The sequence below is a fragment of the Lepus europaeus genome, chromosome 16 (assembly GCF_033115175.1).
Source record: "Lepus europaeus isolate LE1 chromosome 16, mLepTim1.pri, whole genome shotgun sequence".
In the NCBI taxonomy this organism is placed as follows: domain Eukaryota; kingdom Metazoa; phylum Chordata; class Mammalia; order Lagomorpha; family Leporidae; genus Lepus; species Lepus europaeus.
In genome coordinates this window covers 58954185-58973982 of record NC_084842.1, presented here as the reverse complement: position 1 = coordinate 58973982, position 19798 = coordinate 58954185, and the positions used below count along the sequence as shown (strand labels likewise).

General features: G+C 45.7%; 1 protein-coding gene across 3 annotated transcripts in view; it reads left to right on the top strand.

The window, feature by feature from the left end:
* The window catches only part of WDR19 (WD repeat domain 19), a 97016-nt gene that overhangs the window by 57077 nt on the left and 20141 nt on the right, over positions 1-19798 (top strand). For all 3 annotated transcript variants that reach the window (XM_062213582.1, XM_062213579.1, XM_062213581.1), the window contains exons 21-30: positions 1380-1437; positions 2469-2609; positions 2687-2769; positions 3083-3166; positions 6740-6886; positions 7201-7325; positions 10729-10841; positions 12688-12756; positions 17957-18034; positions 19475-19571. In XM_062213582.1, the coding sequence (XP_062069566.1) occupies positions 1380-1437; positions 2469-2609; positions 2687-2769; positions 3083-3166; positions 6740-6886; positions 7201-7325; positions 10729-10841; positions 12688-12756; positions 17957-18034; positions 19475-19571 (995 nt within the window). The remainder of the gene's footprint in view (positions 1-1379; positions 1438-2468; positions 2610-2686; positions 2770-3082; positions 3167-6739; positions 6887-7200; positions 7326-10728; positions 10842-12687; positions 12757-17956; positions 18035-19474; positions 19572-19798) is intronic.

Genomic DNA, 19798 nt, shown 5'->3' with positions numbered 1-19798 from the left:
CTTCCACTGTTGATGCTGTAGCCTGGCCAAGAGGGCCCTCAACAGAGGCCAAATCAATGGGACTGCCCAGTCTTGGACTTTTAGCTCCCGCACTGTGAGCTAAAAAAATTCCGTGCAAATTACCAAGCTTCAGATGTTTCAGTATCACAGCAAAAAAGACTAATACAGCTGACGAAGCAGAGTTCTTAATCAGCAGAACAACTTTCTTCCCGGAACTTCCTTGTACATCAGTAGATGAAGAAACTGAGACGTAAAGAAGTTGAGTGACTTGCTGTCTGAGTCATCTTTCCATTACTACAGCAAATAGCTGAGAGGAGCTTCTGAGGCGGAAGGAGGCTTGTGTAGCTTACACTTTGGGAAGTTTGCAGTCCAAGGCTGGGCATCCTGTTAGTCTGGAGTCTGAGGAGGAGGAGGAGGATTGTGGTGCACGTGTGAGGTAGGAAGCAGGGAAAGAGCAGCTGGGCCCAAGGTGCCCTTTCTAACTGACCCCTGCATGCGAACTACCGAACTACCCTCCCAGCACGCAACCCTAGTGGACCTCCTTCCTGGATATCCTAATTGTGTCAAGTCTCCACCCTTAACGTGTCAGCCATTATCCATTAACGTAAGACATTATGGTTTAAATGTCTGCATGCCTTGGGGAAGTCAAATCCCATTCAGCGCTTGCCTAAGCTAGTAAAGCAGAGCCAGAGCTGATCTCAAAAGATACCATTTTCAGAGCTGATTAATTGTTAGGGAAGAGATGGTTTCTCAGAGGAAGGTGGACCTCAAAGAATGCCCTAAGCAAACCACTGTAACTCATTCTGTCTTAAATAATGAGGAGAAACTGTGATAATAAATGTCTTCTAGCTGTGCAACTCTGTGTTAGCCCCGGTCATGGCAGCAGGAAGTGTTATTTGTGTTGTATATAATAATACTCTGCGTAAGACCCAGGCCTGTGTTACTCCCATGTAATTCTCAGTGTGGTCCTCCATTTCTACTTTCTAAGACACAGCAACCCAGATTATCTCAATACCATTGCATATACTTCTTATAAATACTGGGACTTGGGGAAAAGCACTGGCTTATATGGTCACATGAGTGTCATTTAGTGCCCCAGAGGAAATAATGAGCAAAAATGGTCCATAAAGTTTAATGCAGCTCCCCACCACCACCAAATGCCTAGTGTACCACACAGTAAGTACCTTATACTGTAGCATAACCCAGTTGCATATTTCCAAAATCATTAAATAATGATGGGCTCCACTTTGAAAGAAATATTTCATCTGTGTTGTATATCACATCTTTCGTGAACTTCAACAACTCAACATCTCTTAAAATAATTCTTTCAAATCTTGTATATGTAAAGTACTTAAATATTATTAAAATTTTTCTTCCAGGGGTGATTATGTAAATGCTTTGGCACATTATGAAAAAGGAATAACGGGTGATAACAAGGTAACCTTGAATAAGATATGCACCATTATGTTTGGGTTTGTTTTCAGCTTCATTTTAAAAACCCTAGTGCTATTTGCTTGTACAAGAATTTATTCATTATCTAGCAAGCGGGTCTCTTTTTTTTTTTTTCAGTTTATTAGCAAGTTTACAAGAACGCTAATGGTATTTCAAAATATTTGTGGAAAAATGGAATTAAACATGTTTATTTTGATGTAAAAAGTTTTGAAACTATGCATGGTTTTTTCATAATATACATTTTCCATGAACTTTCTGAAGACCCTTATGGTTAAATCATTTTAAAACAATTTAAACTCAAACTTGAAGATGACAATGTTTTTATCAATCTGAAAAAGAAATGTTTTCCCTTTCATCATAAATATAAACTTCTAATTCACATTAAAAGTAAGATTTTTAATCCATCACACTTATTGGTCAATATGATTCCCTAAGGGAATAGATGAAAAAAAAAACTATGGGGGCCGTTACTGTGGCATAGGGGGTAAAGCTGCTGCCTACGGTGCCGGCATCCCATATGGGTGCCAGTTCGAGTCCCAGATAATGTGCCTGGGAAAGTAGTGGAAGATGGCCCAAGTCCTTGGGTCCCTGCACCCACGTGGGAGACCCAGAAGAAGATCGGTCCAGCTCTGGCTGTTGTGTCCGTTTGGAGAGTGAATGATTGGATGGAAGACCTCTCTGCCTTTGCCTCTGCCTCTTTGCCTTTCAAATAGATAAATAAATCTTTAAAAAGAGCTATGGTCCATCCAAACAGTGAAGTATTAGAAGATCTTACAGATTAAAACAGATTCACATGTATTATGTGGAAAGCAAAATGCTGCTTTGTACAATTGTGGATAATTGGTTGAGTTTTGCTTGATTAATAGAAATAAGTACTTTTCTTAAATACATATTTGTCATAAGGTCGTTTGTTCTTTTTAAAAGCTTCAGTAACCAATTTGAAAATGAATTGTTCCCCCTGAAACCCATCACGGTCAGTGAGGGTCTGATTGTTGGCACTGGCCTCGTGCTTGCAGGAACATGATGAAGTGTGTCTGGCAGGAGTGGCCCAGATGTCTATAAGAATGGGGGACATTCGCCGCGGGGTCAACCAAGCCCTCGCCCACCCGAGCCGCATCCTTAAAAGAGACTGTGGAGCTATACTGGAGAGCATGAAGGTATTCTCTCTGCAGAAATACTCCCGTGGTCTCAGACAGCATCACTTTCCTGTTTTAATAATCCCACGTTCTATTAGCAATTTTCAGAAGCAGCCCAGCTGTATGAGAAAGGTCTCTACTACGACAAAGCTGCATCTGTTTACATCCGCTGTAAGAACTGGTAAGAGCTGAACATCCTGTAGGTGTGGGTTGGGGAAATCTCTAATCAGAAAAATTACTGGAAAAAAAAAACAAGCAAAAAACTAAACATCTTATTGTCCCAAAAGACTGAAGGGACCAGCTTTCAGTATCTTTTCCTTGAAGGGGTGGTGGTTGAGCAAACTCAATTAAATCTTCTTTTACCTATAGGAGTTGAGGTTTCTGAAAGATCCCCATAACTGGTTTGGGAATCCTGAAGACTGACATGTGGTTGTAGGAGGTTATTTTGGAGTGAGTGTGGTGCTGATAGTATTCTCCCAAATCTGCCTTGCTAGGGTAAAAGTTGGCGAGCTTCTGCCCCATGTTTCTTCTCCCAAGATCCACTTGCAGTATGCCAAAGCTAAAGAAGCCGACGGAAGGTGTGTGCAACTTCTCAAATTTATGCAGATATAAGATGATGTTGGCTTTATAAATTAACCACTGATCCTTTCAACGCTCTAAGAAAGGCAAAACAGAGAAAAATAGAAAACCTTGTGGTGTGCCCCTCACTAGCCTGAAGTGCCAGACCAAGGCCATCTTCCTACACCTCAGTCTTTCCTGTATGTATGCAAATAGGCTCCCACTCTCTCTTTGTGTGTGTGTGTTTCAAATACTAGAAGTTGGTAATTTTTTATTATAATATGGCATGAAAAGTTAAAGAATCATTTTATTTTATTTAAAGATTTATTGATTTATTTGCAAGTCAGAGTTACACAGAGAGAGGAGAGGCAGAGAGAGAGAGGTCTTCCATCCGATGGTTCACACTCCAGATGGCCGCAATGGCTGGAGTTGCGCTGATCCGAAGCCAGGAGCCAGGAGCTTCTTCCAGGTCTCCCACGCGGGTGCAGGGGCCCAAGGACTTGAGCCATCCTCCACTGCCCTCCCAGGCCATAGCAGAGAGCTGGATCTGAAGAGGAGCAGCCAGGTCTTGAACCGGCGCCCACATGGGTTGCCAGCGCTTCAGGCCAGGACATTAACCCACTATGCCACAGCGCCAGCCCCAAAGAATCATTTTATTAAGAAGGACAATTTAAGGAAGCAGAGGAAAAGAAAAGGGAGGAGGCATGAATTCTGCCCTGTGGTTGCACTACTTAAGCCCCAAAACAGCATTACACATAGCCATGGTGGTTACTACCTTAAAGATACAGAGGTCTCCTACACTTAGAAGAGACTCCAAGACACTAATAAGAAAATGGGCTAAGGCTGGCGCCACGGCTCACTAGGCTAATCCTCTGTCTGCAGCGCCAGCACTCCTGGTTCTAGTCCTGGTTAGGGCTCCGGTTCTGTCCTTGTTGCTCCTCTTCCAGTCCAGCTCTCTGCTGTGGCCCGGGAGTGCAGTGGAGGATGGCCCAAGTGTTTGGGTCCTGCACCCGCATAGGAGACCAGGAGAAGCTCCTGGCTGTGGATCGGCGCAGTGCACCGGCCGTAGCAGCCATTTGGTGGTGAACCAATGAAAGGAAGACCTTTCTCTCTCTCTCTCTCTCTCACTGTCTAACTCTGCCTGTCAAAAAAAAAAAAAAATGGGCTTCAAGAAGACAAGTTGCAGAGGAGGAAATACAATTACAAAACTGTATTTTGTGTAAACCTGAAAAAGTTTTACCTAATGGTATTAAATCAAAACAACCTATCACATTTGGAAAGATTTGTTTTAGACTAATATCATACTGTCAAATGCCCTTATTATGCATGACTGATGGAAGTATAAATTTATGTAGCCTTTAGAGTGACTTGGAAATATCTACTATGAAACTTTTAAACCTTTTAGAAGAGAAATGTTAGGCAACAGAGGTAGACACTAAAATGTCTTACTGAGATAGAAACAGCTGGAGAGCTAGTTGGATCCAAATGGAAGTCCTGAGCTCCATCTAGAGGTCGACAAAGAGATTTTATTTTATTTATTTATTTATTTATTTATTTTTTATTTATTTTTTTGACAGGCAGAGTGGACAGTGAGAGAGAGAGACAGAGAGAAAGGTCTTCCTTTTTGCCGTTGGTTCACCCTCCAATGGCCGCTGCGGCCGGCGCATCACGCTGATCCGAAGCCAGGAGCCAGGTGCTTCTCCTGGTCTTCCATGTGGGTGCAGGGCCCAAGGACTTGGGCCATCCTCCACTGCCTTCCCGGGCCATAGCAGAGAGCTGGCCTGGAAGAGGGGCAACTGGGATAGAATCCGGCACCCCAACCTGGACTAGAACCCGGTGTGCCAGCGCCGCAAGGTAGAGGATTAGCCTGTTAAGCCATGGCGCCAGCCAACAAAGAGATTTTATTGATCACCATGAAGCTGTATCTGTAATTGTGGAAAATGTTTGTATTTTCTGTGTTTTCTAAGATAATCCTATATTAGTAATATGACATTCCCACTCAGGAAGAAAAAAATAGGATGTAAAAATTGTATACTTTTGACTGGTTTAAGAAAATACTATTTAATATTGATGTTATACTGTTGGCTTATCAACCCCCTTAAAAAAACAATGAAATGGTTCCTGGTACTTCTGATGAAGAAAAATAAGCAAACACCATCAATAAAATAGAAAAGTGTCTCAAACGTTTACTGATATTTTGACAGTGTTAAGAAAGTTTTGGGGCCGGCGCCGCAGCTCACTTGGCTAATCCTCTGCCTGCGGCACTGGCACCCCAGCTTCTAGTCCCAGTCAGGGCACCAGATTCTGTCCCAGTTGCTCCTCTTCCAGTCCAGCTCTCTGCTGTGGCCCAGGAGTGCAGTGGAGGATGGCCCAAGTGCTTAGGCCCTGCACCTGCATGGGAGACCAGGAGAAGCACCTAGCTCCTGGCTTCGAATCAGTGCAGCGCAGGCGGTAGCAGCCATTTGGCGGGTGAACCAATGGAAGGAAGACCTTTCTTTCTCTCTCTCTCTCTCTCTCTAACTCTGCCTGTCCAAAAAAAATAAATAAAATTTTTAAAAAAAGTTTTGGAGTGGGGATTTGGCACAGTGGTTTTTAAGATGCCACTTGGGACTTCCACATCTTGTATTGGAGTGCCAGGTTCAAGTCCTGGCTCTTCTCTTAATTCCAGCTTCCTATTAATAAGCACCCTGAGAGGCAGCAGTGATGACTCAAATAATTGGGCTCCTGCCACCCATGTGGGAGACCCAGATTGCATTCCCAGCTCCTGGTTTTGGCCCAGCTCAGCCCAACCCACATGGCCATTTGGGAGTTGCACCAGTAGATGGACAATATTGCTCGCTTACTCGTTCGCACTTTCTCTCCTTATCCCTCTGTCTATAATACAGTAATATTTATTTTAAAGAGTTGGTCTAAACTAAGTATTTCTTTTTTTAAAAATTTACTTATTGGCCGGCGCCGTGGCTCAATAGGCTAATCCTCCGCCTTGCGGCGCCGGCACACCGGGTTCTAGTCCCGTTTGGGGCTCCGGATTCTGTCCCAGTTACTCCTCTTCCAGGCCAGCTCTCTGCTGTGGCCTGGGAATGCAGTGGAGGATGGCCCACGTGCTTGGGCCCTGCACCCACATGGGAGACCAGGAGAAGCACCTGGCTCCTGGCTTCGGATCAGCGCGGTGCAGTGGCCATTGGAGGGTGAACCAACGGCAAAAAGGAAGACCTTTCTCTCTGTCTCTCTCTCTCTCACTGTCCACTCTACCTGTCAAAAAAAAAAAAAAAAACACAAAAAAACATTTATTTGCAAGGCAGAGTTACAGAGAAAGAGATCTTCCATTCACTGTTTAACTTCCAAATGGCTGCAATGGCTGGAGCCAGCCAAAGCCAGGAGCCAAGAGTTTCCTTCTGGTGTCCCACGTGGGTGGCAGGGCCCAAGCACTTGGGCCATCCTCTGCTGCTCTCCCAGGCACATTAGCAGGGAGCCAGGTCAGAATTGGAGCAGCTGGGACATGAACTGGCGCTCATGGGATGCCAGCATCGCACAGGTAGCAACTTTACTCACTGTGCCACAACACTGGCCCCTAAACTAAGTATTTCTTACAGATACAAAGAAGCTGTCGTGGCTTATGAAAATGCAAAACAGTGGGACAGTGTGATCCGTATCTACCTGGATCACCTCAACAATCCTGAAAAAGCCGTCAGTGTTGTCAGAGACACCCAGTCTCTGGATGGAGCCAAAATGGTCGCCAGGTAACATAGCGCATTCATATTTTTTCAAACACTGATCTTAAAGCCCACACCTCTCCCCACAAATAAGTAAATTCAAAAGGAATATTTGTTCTTTTGAATTTTTTTTTTTTGTGGATTTAAGTGTTTAAACTCAAAGGCTGTCTTAAGTGGTCAGCATATAAGAACACATTTTTCATGAATAAGTATCTAATGTAGAATTGCAGTTTATCCAACAGGTTTTTTATTCTTTTTAATCAGTTATTCTAATTCAAAAATATTTTGCTTCGCAAATCACAAACTTACTTTGTATGAGTCACTCTAATTACTTTGTTTAGATTTTTTCTACAGCTAGGTGACTACGGGTCTGCCATCCAGTTTCTTGTCATGTCCAAATGTAACAATGAGGCCTTCACACTGGCTCAGCAACACAACAAAATGGAAATCTACGCAGACATCATTGGTAAATTGGCATTGTTTTCCCTAATTCCTCCTATGGATTTTAAACAGAAAAACATTGACACTCATGATCTAATTATCAGATCACAGTTGGTGTAGATGTACCCCTTTATGCATAGACACACACATATCTAAATGTATGTTACTTGTTAGATTTCAAGATCCCTACTATTTCAAGGTGAGATGCTGTCATAAAAAGAACTGTTTTCAAAAATCAAGGTTTTTCGGGGGTGAATTCCAAGAGAGATCAGATTCCCTAAATCTGGCTATTTGTCAACCACTAAAGTAAAGCAAGATTTCAAAATGAAGAGGATAGGAAATGCAGGATGAATTTTGAAAATATAAGTATTTTCATGACTTTTAAAAGTTAGTTACAAATCAAGAATATATGATTATTGTGATGAAAAGTGGTATACCCAAGATGTGGTTTTTTAAGATTTTAAAGATCCAAAAGAGAATTTTATATTTAAGAATACCTGGGCGGGGCTGGCGCCGTGGCTCACTTGGTTAATCCTCCATCTGAGGTGCCGGCATCCCATATGGATGCCAGTTCTAGTCCCGGCTGCTCCTCTTCCAGTCCAGCTCTCTGCTGTGGCCCGGGAGTGCAGTGGAGGATGGCCCAGGTGCTTGGGTCCTGCACCCGCATGGGAGACCAGGAGAAGCACCTGGCTCCTGGCTTCGGCTCAGCGCAGCGCAGGCCGTAGCAGCCATTTGGGGGTGAACCAACGGCAAAAAGGAAGACCTTTCTCTCTGTCTCTGTCACTGTCTATAACTCTACCTGTCAAATTAAAAGATAAATAAATAAAGGAAAAGTAATTCCAAATATATAATTATATTTTTATGAATATCTAAACATGAATTAAACTTTAAGTAGGGGGCCGGCACCGTGGCTCACTTGGTTAATCCTTCACCTGCAGCACCAGCAAGACAGTGTAGGATGGCCCAAGTGCTTGGGCCCCTGCACCCGCATGGGAGACCAGGATGAAGCTCCTGGCTTCAGATTGGTGCAGTTCTGACCGTAGCAGCCATTTGAGGGGTGAACCAATGGAAGGAAGACCTTTCTTTCTGTCTCTCTCTCTCTCACTGTCTATAATTCTCTCTGTCAAATAAATTTTTAAAAATATACCTGCTTATAGGTTTTTTTACTGTGTTTGTAATTATTCTTAGAAAATACTAAAGTAATTTTCATATCTTCACTGTATGGGCCATATATAATGTTATTTGTATTGTTTTGCTTTAATATTTTATTGTAATAAAATATATATAACAAAAATTTAATTTAAAAATGTACAGTTCTGTTATGTTAAGTACATTTACATTGTTGTATAATGAGAGTTAAATACTGTAAGTTGATATTTTGATTTTTTTTTTTTTTTAAATTTTTGACAGAGTGGACAGTGAGAGAGAGAGACAGAGAGAAAGGTCTTCCTTTGCTGTTGGTTCACCACCCAATGGCCACCGTGGCCGGCGCACTTCGGCTGGCGCACCGCGCTGATCTGAAGCCAGGAGCCAGGTTCCTCTCCTGGTCTCCCACGCGGGTGCAGGGCCCAGGCACTTGGGCCATCCTCCACTGCCTTCCTGGGCCACAGCAGAGAGCTGGCCTGGAAGAGGGGCAACCGGGACAGAATCCGGCGCCCCAACCTGGACTAGAACCCGGTGTGCCGGCGCCGCAAGGCGGAGGATTAGCCTATTGAGCTGCGGCGCCGGCCGATATTTTGATTTAACATGGCATGAAAATTACCCATGGCTGTTTCAAATGATGATTTATAGCTCCTCATCTGTAGAACTTTTTCATCATCCCAGACTAAATTCTGCACCTGTTGACAGCAAAAGGAAGACCTTTCTTTTTTTTTTTTTTTTTTTTTTTTTTGACAGGCAGAGTGGACAGTGAGAGAGAGAGACAGAGAGAAAGGTCTTCCTTTTGCCATTGGTTCACCCTCCAATGGCCGCCGCGGTAGGCGCACCGCGCTGATCCGATGGCAGGAGCCAGGTGCTTCTCCTGGTCTCCCATGGGGTGCAGGGCCCAAGCACTTGGGCCATCCTCCACTGCACTCCCTGGCCACAGCAGAGAGCTGGCCTGGAAGAGGGGCAACCGGGACAGGATCGGTGCCCTGACCGGGACTAGAACCCGGTGTGCCGGTGCCGCAAGGCGGAGGATTAGCCTAGTGAGCCGCGGTGCCGGCAGGAAGACCTTTCTCTCTCTCTCTTACTGTCCACTCTGCCTTTCAAAAAAAAAAAAAAAATTCACAAAATGACCATATGAGTTGAAAAGAGAATTCATCTGAAAAAAAAAAATTTGTTTTAAGTCTTCAATGAGACAAATAGGTAAAGGCATCTGCTGTTGTCTTGGGAAGCCAGTGATTAAGCAAAGAGCTAAAGAAAACAAGAAAGTACTGGTAAAGGAGACCTTCTGATGACGTTTCTGTCCTGACGTTACATATCACAGTTCCACTGAAGCACTCGGGTTTCCTACGTTCTGATGGATAAGGCCTGTCCATGTAAGATATGAAGTGGACCTCACAAAGTTCAGAGAAAAACAGAATCAAACAATAAGTTCATTTTGGTGTAAAATTTTTAAATCCATGCATAATTTTTTCATAATACATGCTTCCTATGAGCTTTGTGCAAGACCCCATGTGTGTGTCCTCCAGGCCCCAAATACACACAGACACACACACTTTTCTCTACTTCACTCTATGCCTTTCTCTGCTCCTCTGCCAGTCAGGAGGCATAGGGCTGTTTCTATGCTTCAATCTGCTGTTTGCAGTCTAAGTGTAAGGGCTGCCATGGCTATGTGTAAGCAGTGAGTTGGTGCTCCAGCTGGGGTCCTTCTTCCTCTATGCTTAATATATTCAAGCCCCAAACCAAAAGAAGCAATGCAGCCTTGGACTGGTGTCTGTGGGCATCTTGAGGATCTTCTTCCCCACCTGTCTGACAAACACACCCAGAATATTGTTTAAGGTGGTCCTGCTGAGGAAGGGAGATGGTGTTACATATTGTGTTATGGTTCACTTCGCTACTGATTGTTCTGAACTCCAGGCAAGCTGCAGTTGAAGTTACAGCCATAGTAATTCCTATTGTTTCAGGAAATGAAATTGAGACTCTTAATGACAAAGCCCCGAAGGATAATGGCAAACCATAACCTGGAGCCTCACAAAAACCTCAGAATTTCCTCTCCTGATTCCCATTTAGAATGAAAAGAAGCTAGGACACAGTTAATGTTTGAAATAATGATCACAATGGGTTTTGTGATGCAAATAGTCAGTAATAATAACTTTGATGTTTCCTGATAGGAGTTCTTAATCACCTATTTTCAGACTACCTGTTTTTAGGTATTATTTTTAGGTTAGCAATAAAAGATAAACGAGTTTAGCTCAAATATTTTACTCAGTGCGTCTCTGTTACAGGGTCTGAAAACACCACGAATGAAGACTATCAAAGCATTGCCTTATACTTCGAAGGAGAGAAAAGGCATTTGCAGGCTGGAAAATTCTTCTTGCTGTGTGGCCAGTATTCACGGGTTAGTATTTGCTAAGAAAGCATACCCTGGGCTCTTCAGGAATGAGTATAGGAAATACTTCTAAATGCCTGTACGCTCACAGACAGCCAGCCTGGACATCTCAGAGCCGACTTGGAAATCTTCCTGTCCCTCCCACAGGCCTCCTTTGTAAGGCCTCTCCCATCTGTTGCTTTCCGTCTTTGCCACCAGCAGCCCAGCCCAAGCCCAGGGCGCCACACTTCTGATTATTGCCAAAGTTTGTTCTGGTTCCTCCATCTGTAACTCATCCTTCATTTTGTTCCCCAAAGAGGAGTAGTCCTCCTCCTCGAAGAGCTCCTTTGCCTAAAGCCAAACAGGGCACGTGGTGAGTGAGGCTGGAGGGGCAGCTGTGCAGCCCTGTTGATTGTGTGCCAGGGTGGGAACTTGTGGATGGGACACTGGTTTTCTGAAGGGCACATCTGCTGCTCACCTCTGTCGGAATTGTTGCCACTCAGGAGTTTGGGCCCCCAGCATGCCACATCAGGTGATTTTTCAAGAAAATCCAAAGTCCCAAGTCTCCCGGTTTTGCAGTGTTGGCCCAGGTGTTTATATAAAAGCTCACTGGCCAAAGAACACATGCCTGTGTGTGAATGCAGCCTCCAGGAAACCAATCTGCTGTTTCTGGCCTCTGACATGCATGCAAAGTCCTTAGCTGGCACTCGAGAATTTCCACTATTTGACCAGCCAGTCTGAACTTCCCAACCTGGCATCCGGGGTTTTCCATGGAAAAACCCGATGCTGCACTCCGACAGCTGGGGCTTTACCCAGCCTTGTTCTCCATCCAGGTTCTGCCCTGCTCATCCTTCAGGCTCCTGTTTCTCTGTGACATCTTCATGGTCATTCTCACGCATGGCCGTTGTTTCTTCCTCAGAGCACCTGGAAGCCAGGTGGCCACGCTGCCCATTTGTCTTTTCAGCCTTTAACGAGATTTAGTCAGTCTATAGCTGACTTTTAAGTTGATAGTTTTGTACGGTCTGCAGATGACGTCATAAATATCCAGGTGGCCCTCGGCAGAAAAAAGTTCCCCACCCCTGCTTTTTATGACCTTCCGTTTCTTCGTAGGTGTGACGGAGTGGTGGTCAGGAATTAGAGCATCCTGAGGCGCCTTATGCTCTCACCACCTCACACTGATCTCCCCAGTTAGGTTGTGCATAGCCCTGCCGCTCCTGGATGCATGGGGTCCAGAACAGTCTCACCTACATAGCAGCAGGTTGTCACTGTGTATTATTCAAGGAGTGAATACAAATAATTAAATCTCCCTACTGAAAGAGGGTACATAATGCGTTTTAATTTCATCAGAAATCCAAACCAGATTTCTTCAGAGGGTTAACTGCATTTTACCATTTTTTGAGCCTTTTTTTTTTTTTTTTGGACAGGCAGAGTTAGAGACAGAGAGAAAGGTCTTCCTTCCATTGGTTCATCCCCCAAATGGCCGCTACAGCCGGTGTGCTGCGCCAATCCGAAGCCAGGAGCCAGGTGCTTCCTCCTGGTCTTCCATGCAGGTGCAGGGCCCAAGCACTTGGGCCGTCCTCCACTGCCTTCCCGGGCCACAGCAGAGAGCTGGCCTGGAAGAGGAGCAACCGGGACAGACCGGGACTAGAACCCGGGGTGCCAGCGCCACAGATGGAGGATTAGTCTAGTGAGGCGCAGCGCCGGCCAATACCCAGCTTTTCAAGTGTATATTTAAGACCCAGCACTGTGTAAACCCCTGATTGAGATGCAGCTGTTTTGATAAACCGTGATGACTTTTTGTATATGAAAGCTTTGTTTTTCCCAATGTGAAAGCCGTCTGGACATCTTTCATTGCTGTGCAATTCTCATTTTTCAGGCACTTAAACACTTTCTGAAATGCCCGAGCTCAGAAGATAACATGGCAATAGAAATGGCAATTGAAACTGTAAGTAACCCCTGTAATGGAACGTTCAAGAATGCCAGTATTTTTAAAACTTTTTGAGGAAATTTCCAAATCTATGTGAAATAGACCAAACAGTTTAACAAGCCCCTGTAATTGCCTTCAACAGCTCCCACCACGTGGCCAATCCCATGTCACTCCACCCCCTTTCCCTCAGTTTAGAGCAAGTATCAGCCATCGCTGCCTCATTTATGGGTACAGTATTCACGTGTAAACCTTCGCGTTTTCTGTTAGCTCTACTTTACATACAGTCAAGTTCACATATCCTAAGGATTCAGCTTGATTAAGTTTCTCATATTTGAGGATGCTTCAAAAAGTATGTGGAAAAATGGAATTAAAAGATTAAGTAATTTGCTTGCAAAAAACGTTTTGAAATCCATGCATATCTTTTTCACAACACACAAGTTCTGTGAACTTTCTGACTAGCCCCGCTATGTACGCCTTTGTACCTCCTCCCCAGATCAAGACCTAGGTCTTTCCTAGCTCCCCAGAAGGTTCCCTCACATTACCTCCCAGTTGGAACACCCCCCACCACCACCACCAAGGGCAATGCAGCTCTGACTTCTGTCCATGTCAGCGGGTTCTACCTGTTTGTGACCTTTGTATGAATGGAATTGTGTGTATTACCCTTCGGGGTCCAGTTCCTTTCAGCCAGCGTGGCATCTGTGAATGCATCTGTGTTGTTGCATGTAGCAATATTTCTTATTCATCACAGTATCCTGCCATAAGACCATGATGCAGTTTATTTACTTCTAATGGATTTCTGCAGTTTGGGTGTATTGTGATTAAAGTAACCATAAAGCTGTTAATGCCAGCGTCCATAAGCACCCAGTTTTTTTGGGTATATATATGAATATATATACGTTTATGTGTATACATAAAATAAATAGGTAAATAAAAATATATATGTATTTTTAGCAATAGTAGGTACTTCCATTCTGTTCATGGTAGTTATACCAGTTTACACTCTAATAGCAATATAAGACACTTTAGTCACTTCCTAACTTTACCAATACTTAGTCTATTGCAATTTATTTATTCTGATAGATGTGTGGTGGTATCTCATTATGGTTTTCATTCATTTTTTTCTAATGACTAATGATATTGAGCACCTTTTCATCTTTATTGGCCATGTGACTATCCTCTTTTTAAAAAAAATTATTTATTTGAAAGGCAGAGCTACAGAGAAGGAGAGAGAGAGAGGTCTTCCATCTGCTGGTTCACTCCCCAAATGGCTGCAATGGCCAGAGCTGTGCGGATCTGAAGCCAGGAGCCAGGAACTTCTTCCAGGTCTCCCACATAAGTGCAGGGGCCCAAGGACTTGGGCCATCTTCTACTGCTTTCCCAGGCCACAGCAGGGAGTTAGATAGGAAGTGGAGCAGCCGTGACTTGAACCAGCGCCCATATGGGATGACGGCACTGCAGGCAGTGGCTTTACCTGCCATACTACAGTGCCGGCCCCATGACTATCCTCTTTTTTTTTTTTTTTTTTTGACAGGCAGAGTGGACAGTAAGAGAGAGAGAGAGAGAGAGAAAGGTCTTCCTTTTGCTGTTGGTTCACCCTCCAAGGCCGCCGTGGCTGGCGCGCTGTGGCCGGCACATCTCGCTGATCCGAAGCCAGGAGCCAGGTGCTTCTCCTGGTCTCCCATGGGGTGCAGGGCCCAAGCACTTGGGCCATCCTCCGCTGCACTTCCGGGCCACAGCAGAGAGCTGGCCTGGAAGAGGAGCAACCGGGACAGAATCCGGCGCCCCGACCAGGACTAGAACCCGGTGTGCCGGCGCCACAAGGCGGAGGATTAGCCTAGTGAGCCACGGTGCCGGCGACTATCCTCTTTTTAGGAAGTTTTCTTCAAGTCTTTTTTTCTGATTTTGGATAGTATCATCTCAAATTCTTGCTGATTTGTAGAATTTTATTATGCATACTGGATATCAGTCTTTTTGTTACATATATGTATCATGAACATCTCTCAAGGTATGGCTTACTTTTTTATTCTCTATTAGTGTTTTAATGAACAGAAATTCTGAAGTTTTACATAAAATCCAATTTATTTATCTTTTATAGTTAATGCTTTTTATGTCCAATTTAAGAAAGCTTTGCCTATCTCATAGTTAAGGAGATATTTCCCTTATGTTTTCTTTCACAAATGGGATCATTTTAGATTTCTCAGTTACACAAATGCTTATCTAAAATTGATTTTTGTGTGTGGGGTGGGGTAGGAGTGAACGATCTTTAATTTCTGTTTGGATATCCAGTGTTCCGTAGCACTACTTCTCCAATTACCAGCCTTTCCTCCACTGAAGTACCACGGAGCACTTGTCAGAGATGAAATGACCACTTATGTGTGGATCGGCCCTCACATTCTTTAGTCTCTTCCTTTGATTTAGTGTCTATCCCTTGTTCCAGTACTACACTGTCTTAATTATTAAATGGAATATATATTATAATCATTCTGTTTCTATGGATTTGCTTATTCTAGACATTTCATAGAAAGGGAGTCATGTGATACATGGCCTTTTGCATCTCACGTCTTTGCTTTTGCATAATGTTTCCGAGGGTTCGTCCTTGTTGTAGCACATCTCAGGACTTTGTACCATATTCCATTGTATGACTGCAGCGTGTTTTCTGTAGTCAGCACTTGATGGAAACTGGAGTTGTTTCCACTTTTTGGCTATTATGAATAATGCTGCAGTTAACATTTGTGTGTAGTGTTCATGTGGACGTGTGTTTTCATTTCTCTTGAGAATATTACCTACAAGTAGAATTGTTAAGCCCTGTGGAAATTTCCTCTCCCATAGAAGAAAGCTCATTCAGCACCAGAGTTCACCTCCGTCAGATGAAGAGTTTCTCAAGGTCAAGGGCTCATCTTTTTATATAAGGAGCGTTTAGTGCATCACAGGCACTTAATCTTTGTTGAATTGAACACATTCACCCCAGCCCAGGGCCAGCAGTACACAGGCGATAGAAGTGTTGTTCCCCATCATCCACTCCTTCCTACCATGGGGCCTCTCCCCTCGGCGGGGGGTGTGAGCTGGGGGGAGTCACCTTTACTTGTGACTTGCATTTTCTCACCATCTGTGCACTGTTTCACCTGCTGATTCTCAACCAGGAGCCATACCCCTTCATTACTTGAGAATATCTTCAAAACAGCCATTCTTGCCCCATCCCCACCCCACACACCTCAGGGTTCTGAACGACTTCCTGTGCACGTAGGAGACAATGAGTACAAGGCCTGAGTGACCCCCGGGATGTGTCTGGGGAAGGTGCAGGTTCCAGAGTCGTGTTGGGGCCTTCATTACCACTTTGCTTCTGCCTTTCTCACCCCATCAACTTTCTCCAAAAGGTCCCCACTGACCCCTTGCCCAATAAAGAAGTCCCTACTCAGTCCTCCCCCTACTCCATGTTGTGGGGACGTGATCCACTGCTATGGTATGCCTTTGTGAAAACTCACTCCTTAGAACACTGCGTCTGGTCTCTTCTCATCCCCCTTCACTGGCTCCTCTAGCCGAGTGTCACTGTTCCTTGCCTTCTGTCCATACCCTTCAGCTTTGAGTGACCAAACTGTTCCCTGCTGGCTTGGTCTTTCCATCCCGGCCCTTTGGGTGTGCTCAGCTCGCCCTGGTGGCAGCGGCCATTGTTGCTGGTGAGAAAAACTGTAATAACCTGCTGAGTGCTGACTCCACTGGTAGGTATGCCGGATTTTCCGTGGAACATACCTAGCCTGGAAATTTCTCATTGCCTCTTTGGAAAGTCAGACTTAACTGGGCATCCTGTTCTTTAATTTGCTGTGTCTGGCCACACTGTCTACTTGGCACCCCATTTAATCCCTTCTCAGGAAAACTTACTTAATCGTCGCAACAGTGCTGTGAGTTAGGTACAGTGGTTAGCCTTGTTGAGTCCCCAAGCGTAACCTGCCCAGCTGACAGGTAGCAAATGGTATCACTAAAATTTGACCTCTAGCAGGCTGACTCCAGGAGAGCCCTTGCTTTCAACCATGGCTTATGGAGCCAAAGCCATCCACAAGGCCAATGGGGGAAGGAGCTCTACCATGTCTCGGTCCTGGCTTCTCTTCAAAGGAATACCACAGTGACAAGAGCAGAGGCAACCCGGATGGTAACAGCTTAGCTTCCTCACGCTGACGGCAGCCACAGGCGGTGCAGTGTGTCGAATCCCTAGAGCCGAGAGCCCCTCTACCCCACAGGGTCAGGATGATCACTGCTGTGTTCAAATCTACTATCTCTTCCTTCCTCCACTCCACACATAACTTCCAGACTTTTCCTCTTTTTTCTTTAAAGATTTATTTATCTACTTATTTATTTATAAGGCAGAGTGACAGAGAAATAGGGAGAAACAGAGAGAAAGAGATCTTCCATCCACTGGTTCACTCCCTAAATGGCTGCAACAGCCAGGGCCAGGCCAGACTGAAGCCAGGAGCCAGATCTCCCACATGGGTGCAGGGGCCCAAGCACGTGGGCCATCTTTTGCTGCTTTCCTAGGTGTATTAGCAGGGGGTGGATTGGAAGTGGAGCAGCAGGGACGTGAGCCAGCACTACAATATTGGATGCAGGCATGGCAGGTTGCAGCCCCTCCCCTCTATTTTAATAGATCCAAAAATGTCTTCATTTTGCCAATAATTCCCTGTTTCCCTCACATTCCTAACCTCGCAGGTTCTGTTCCCACTAAAACTGCTACAACATAGTACCTACTCTGTCCTAATCAACATCCCCCAGCACCTGAGGGACTTAACTCTTACCCTCATGCACATGACTTACGAATGGAGATTTCTCAGCCAGGATCCTGAGCCCCACTGGGCACCTCAGGGCACGCGCTGCCTTCCACTCTGTCTCGGGCAAGTGCATTTCCCCACGCTCGGCAGGAGGATACTGCTTCAGGCCCGCTCCTCAGCTCAAGATGCCGTTCTCAAGAGATCACAGTCACTCATCTTAATTGTCATTGAAACACCCGAGAGGTGTGTTTTCTGTGTGTGGGTGGGTGTGTGTGTGTAAGAAGGATGGGTTTTGATTGATAGAGACTACAAATGAATGAGGAAAGCTGCTGAGCCTGCACCATGTTACCAGATCTTACGATTTCTTTTTTACTCTTTCCTTAGCAGACGATTGTCTTCCTCCTGCCTCCTCCCAGGGTTTCAGACGCTGAATTTTCTGGCACTTTTCTCGTATTAAACAGGTCAGCCAGGCCAAGGAGGAGCTGCTGACCAGGCAGCTGATAGACCACCTGATGGGCGAGAGCGACGGCATGCCCAAGGTACCGCAGGGGCTGCCTGCCTGGGGCTGCGGGCCTGAGGCAGGGTTTCGCCCGACACACACTTGGCAAGTTTCCTGTGTGAAAGCAGCCACAGAGCTCTAGACAGATAGTATGGATATAGTATGTATATTCTCTCTTTGAACTGGCATCGCCAGCTTGCAACAGCCAGGCCCCTCTAGGTACCAGTCCTCAGCGGCCACAGCACAGTGAGTGTCTCTCAGATGGGAGCGTTTTGATCTAGGAAGTGCAAGTGTGACAGCACTGATCCTAACATTCAGTGTGCTTTATTCATAGTCCAGACACTGCAGGATGAACAAAAATCAGAGCTTACAAGTATCTTGCTATAATATTGAGTAGAAATAAACACTGAGTATGTTTTCAAAACATGATTCCCACAGAATCCGTGTTCTCTCGGTCCTGTTGGGCCTCACACGCCCTTGGGAATGCCCCGTTGTGGTTTCTCCCCCTCCCCCCGTGTTCAGAGAGCTCTGCGTGCAAACTGGAGTCCTTGACGGGAAGGAGGGGAGCAGGCTGTCAGCTGTCAGGACTGTGGGGAGAGCCGCCGAGGCCCAGGGTTAGCCTGGTTCCCGTGAGCTGCTCCAGCCCTCCTCCCGTCACGTCCACGTCCGATGGTCTGGAAACCAGCACCAAAGGCAGGGCTTTTCAGAGCTGCAACAGGAAAGAGCCTGCCCCAAGACACAGGAAAAACGTGCATAGAGGTAAAAATCTGTGTGGGGTGTTTAAGAATACGTTCTCCAGGCTCGTGAGGGAGACTGTGGGGAGCAGGCTTGGAAACACAGATGCCAAAGACAGACCGCCGGAGTTCTAATCCTGGCTCTGCCCACCTCCCGCTGGCCACTCCTGGGTGGGCATGAGGCTTTAAATGAGTTCCTCTCGCCAAAGTGCCAAGTAAACCTCCACCTGGCACATACTCAACCCCAAAGAAGTGTGTGATAAACTAATTTATTGTGTGTGGTTTTTTTTTTTTTAATGTCATTTCTCTGTGCCTGGCACATGAATGTGGTTCTTCTTTTTTTTTTTTTTCTTTAAGATTTATTTATTTGAAAGTCAGAGTTACACAGAGAGAGAGAAAGAGGTCTTCCATCCGATGGTTCACTTCCCAATTGGCCGCAACGGCTAGAGCTGTGCCAATCCGAAGCCAGGAGCTTCCTCCAGGTCTTCCCATGCGGGTGCAAGGGCCCAAGGACTTGGGCCATTTTCTACTGTTTTCCCGGGCCATAGCAGAGAGCTGGATAGGAAGTGGAGCAGCCGGGACTCGAACCAGCGCCCATATGGGATGCTGGCACTGCAGGCAGCGGCTTTACCTGCTAAGCCACAGCGCCAGCCCCTGAATGTGGTTCTTAATGAAACTCAGACTTACAGGTATTTCTCTGAGCTGACAACCAAAAAGTGATGTTTCGCTAACGGTTTGTGTGCCAGGATGCCAAGTACCTGTTCCGCTTGTACATGGCTCTGAAGCAGTACCCGGAGGCCGCCCGCACTGCTGTCATCATTGCCCGCGAAGAGCAGTCCGCAGGTGGGTGTGGGCGCCTCCCTCCCTCCCCCACGCCAGCAAGCTGCCTCCGTGCCTGGGGAAGAGTGGCCAGTGTAGACGTGCTCTGCACCCAGCTGGCCAAGGCGAGGGAGGCACAGAGACTGGGCACCGTCTCGCTCCCCTGACCTCGTGGACGAGAGTGAGGCTTGGTCCCGCAGACCTGGCCCTGCGGGGTGCTCTGCCCGCGCACACGGGTCTGCCGGACCGGT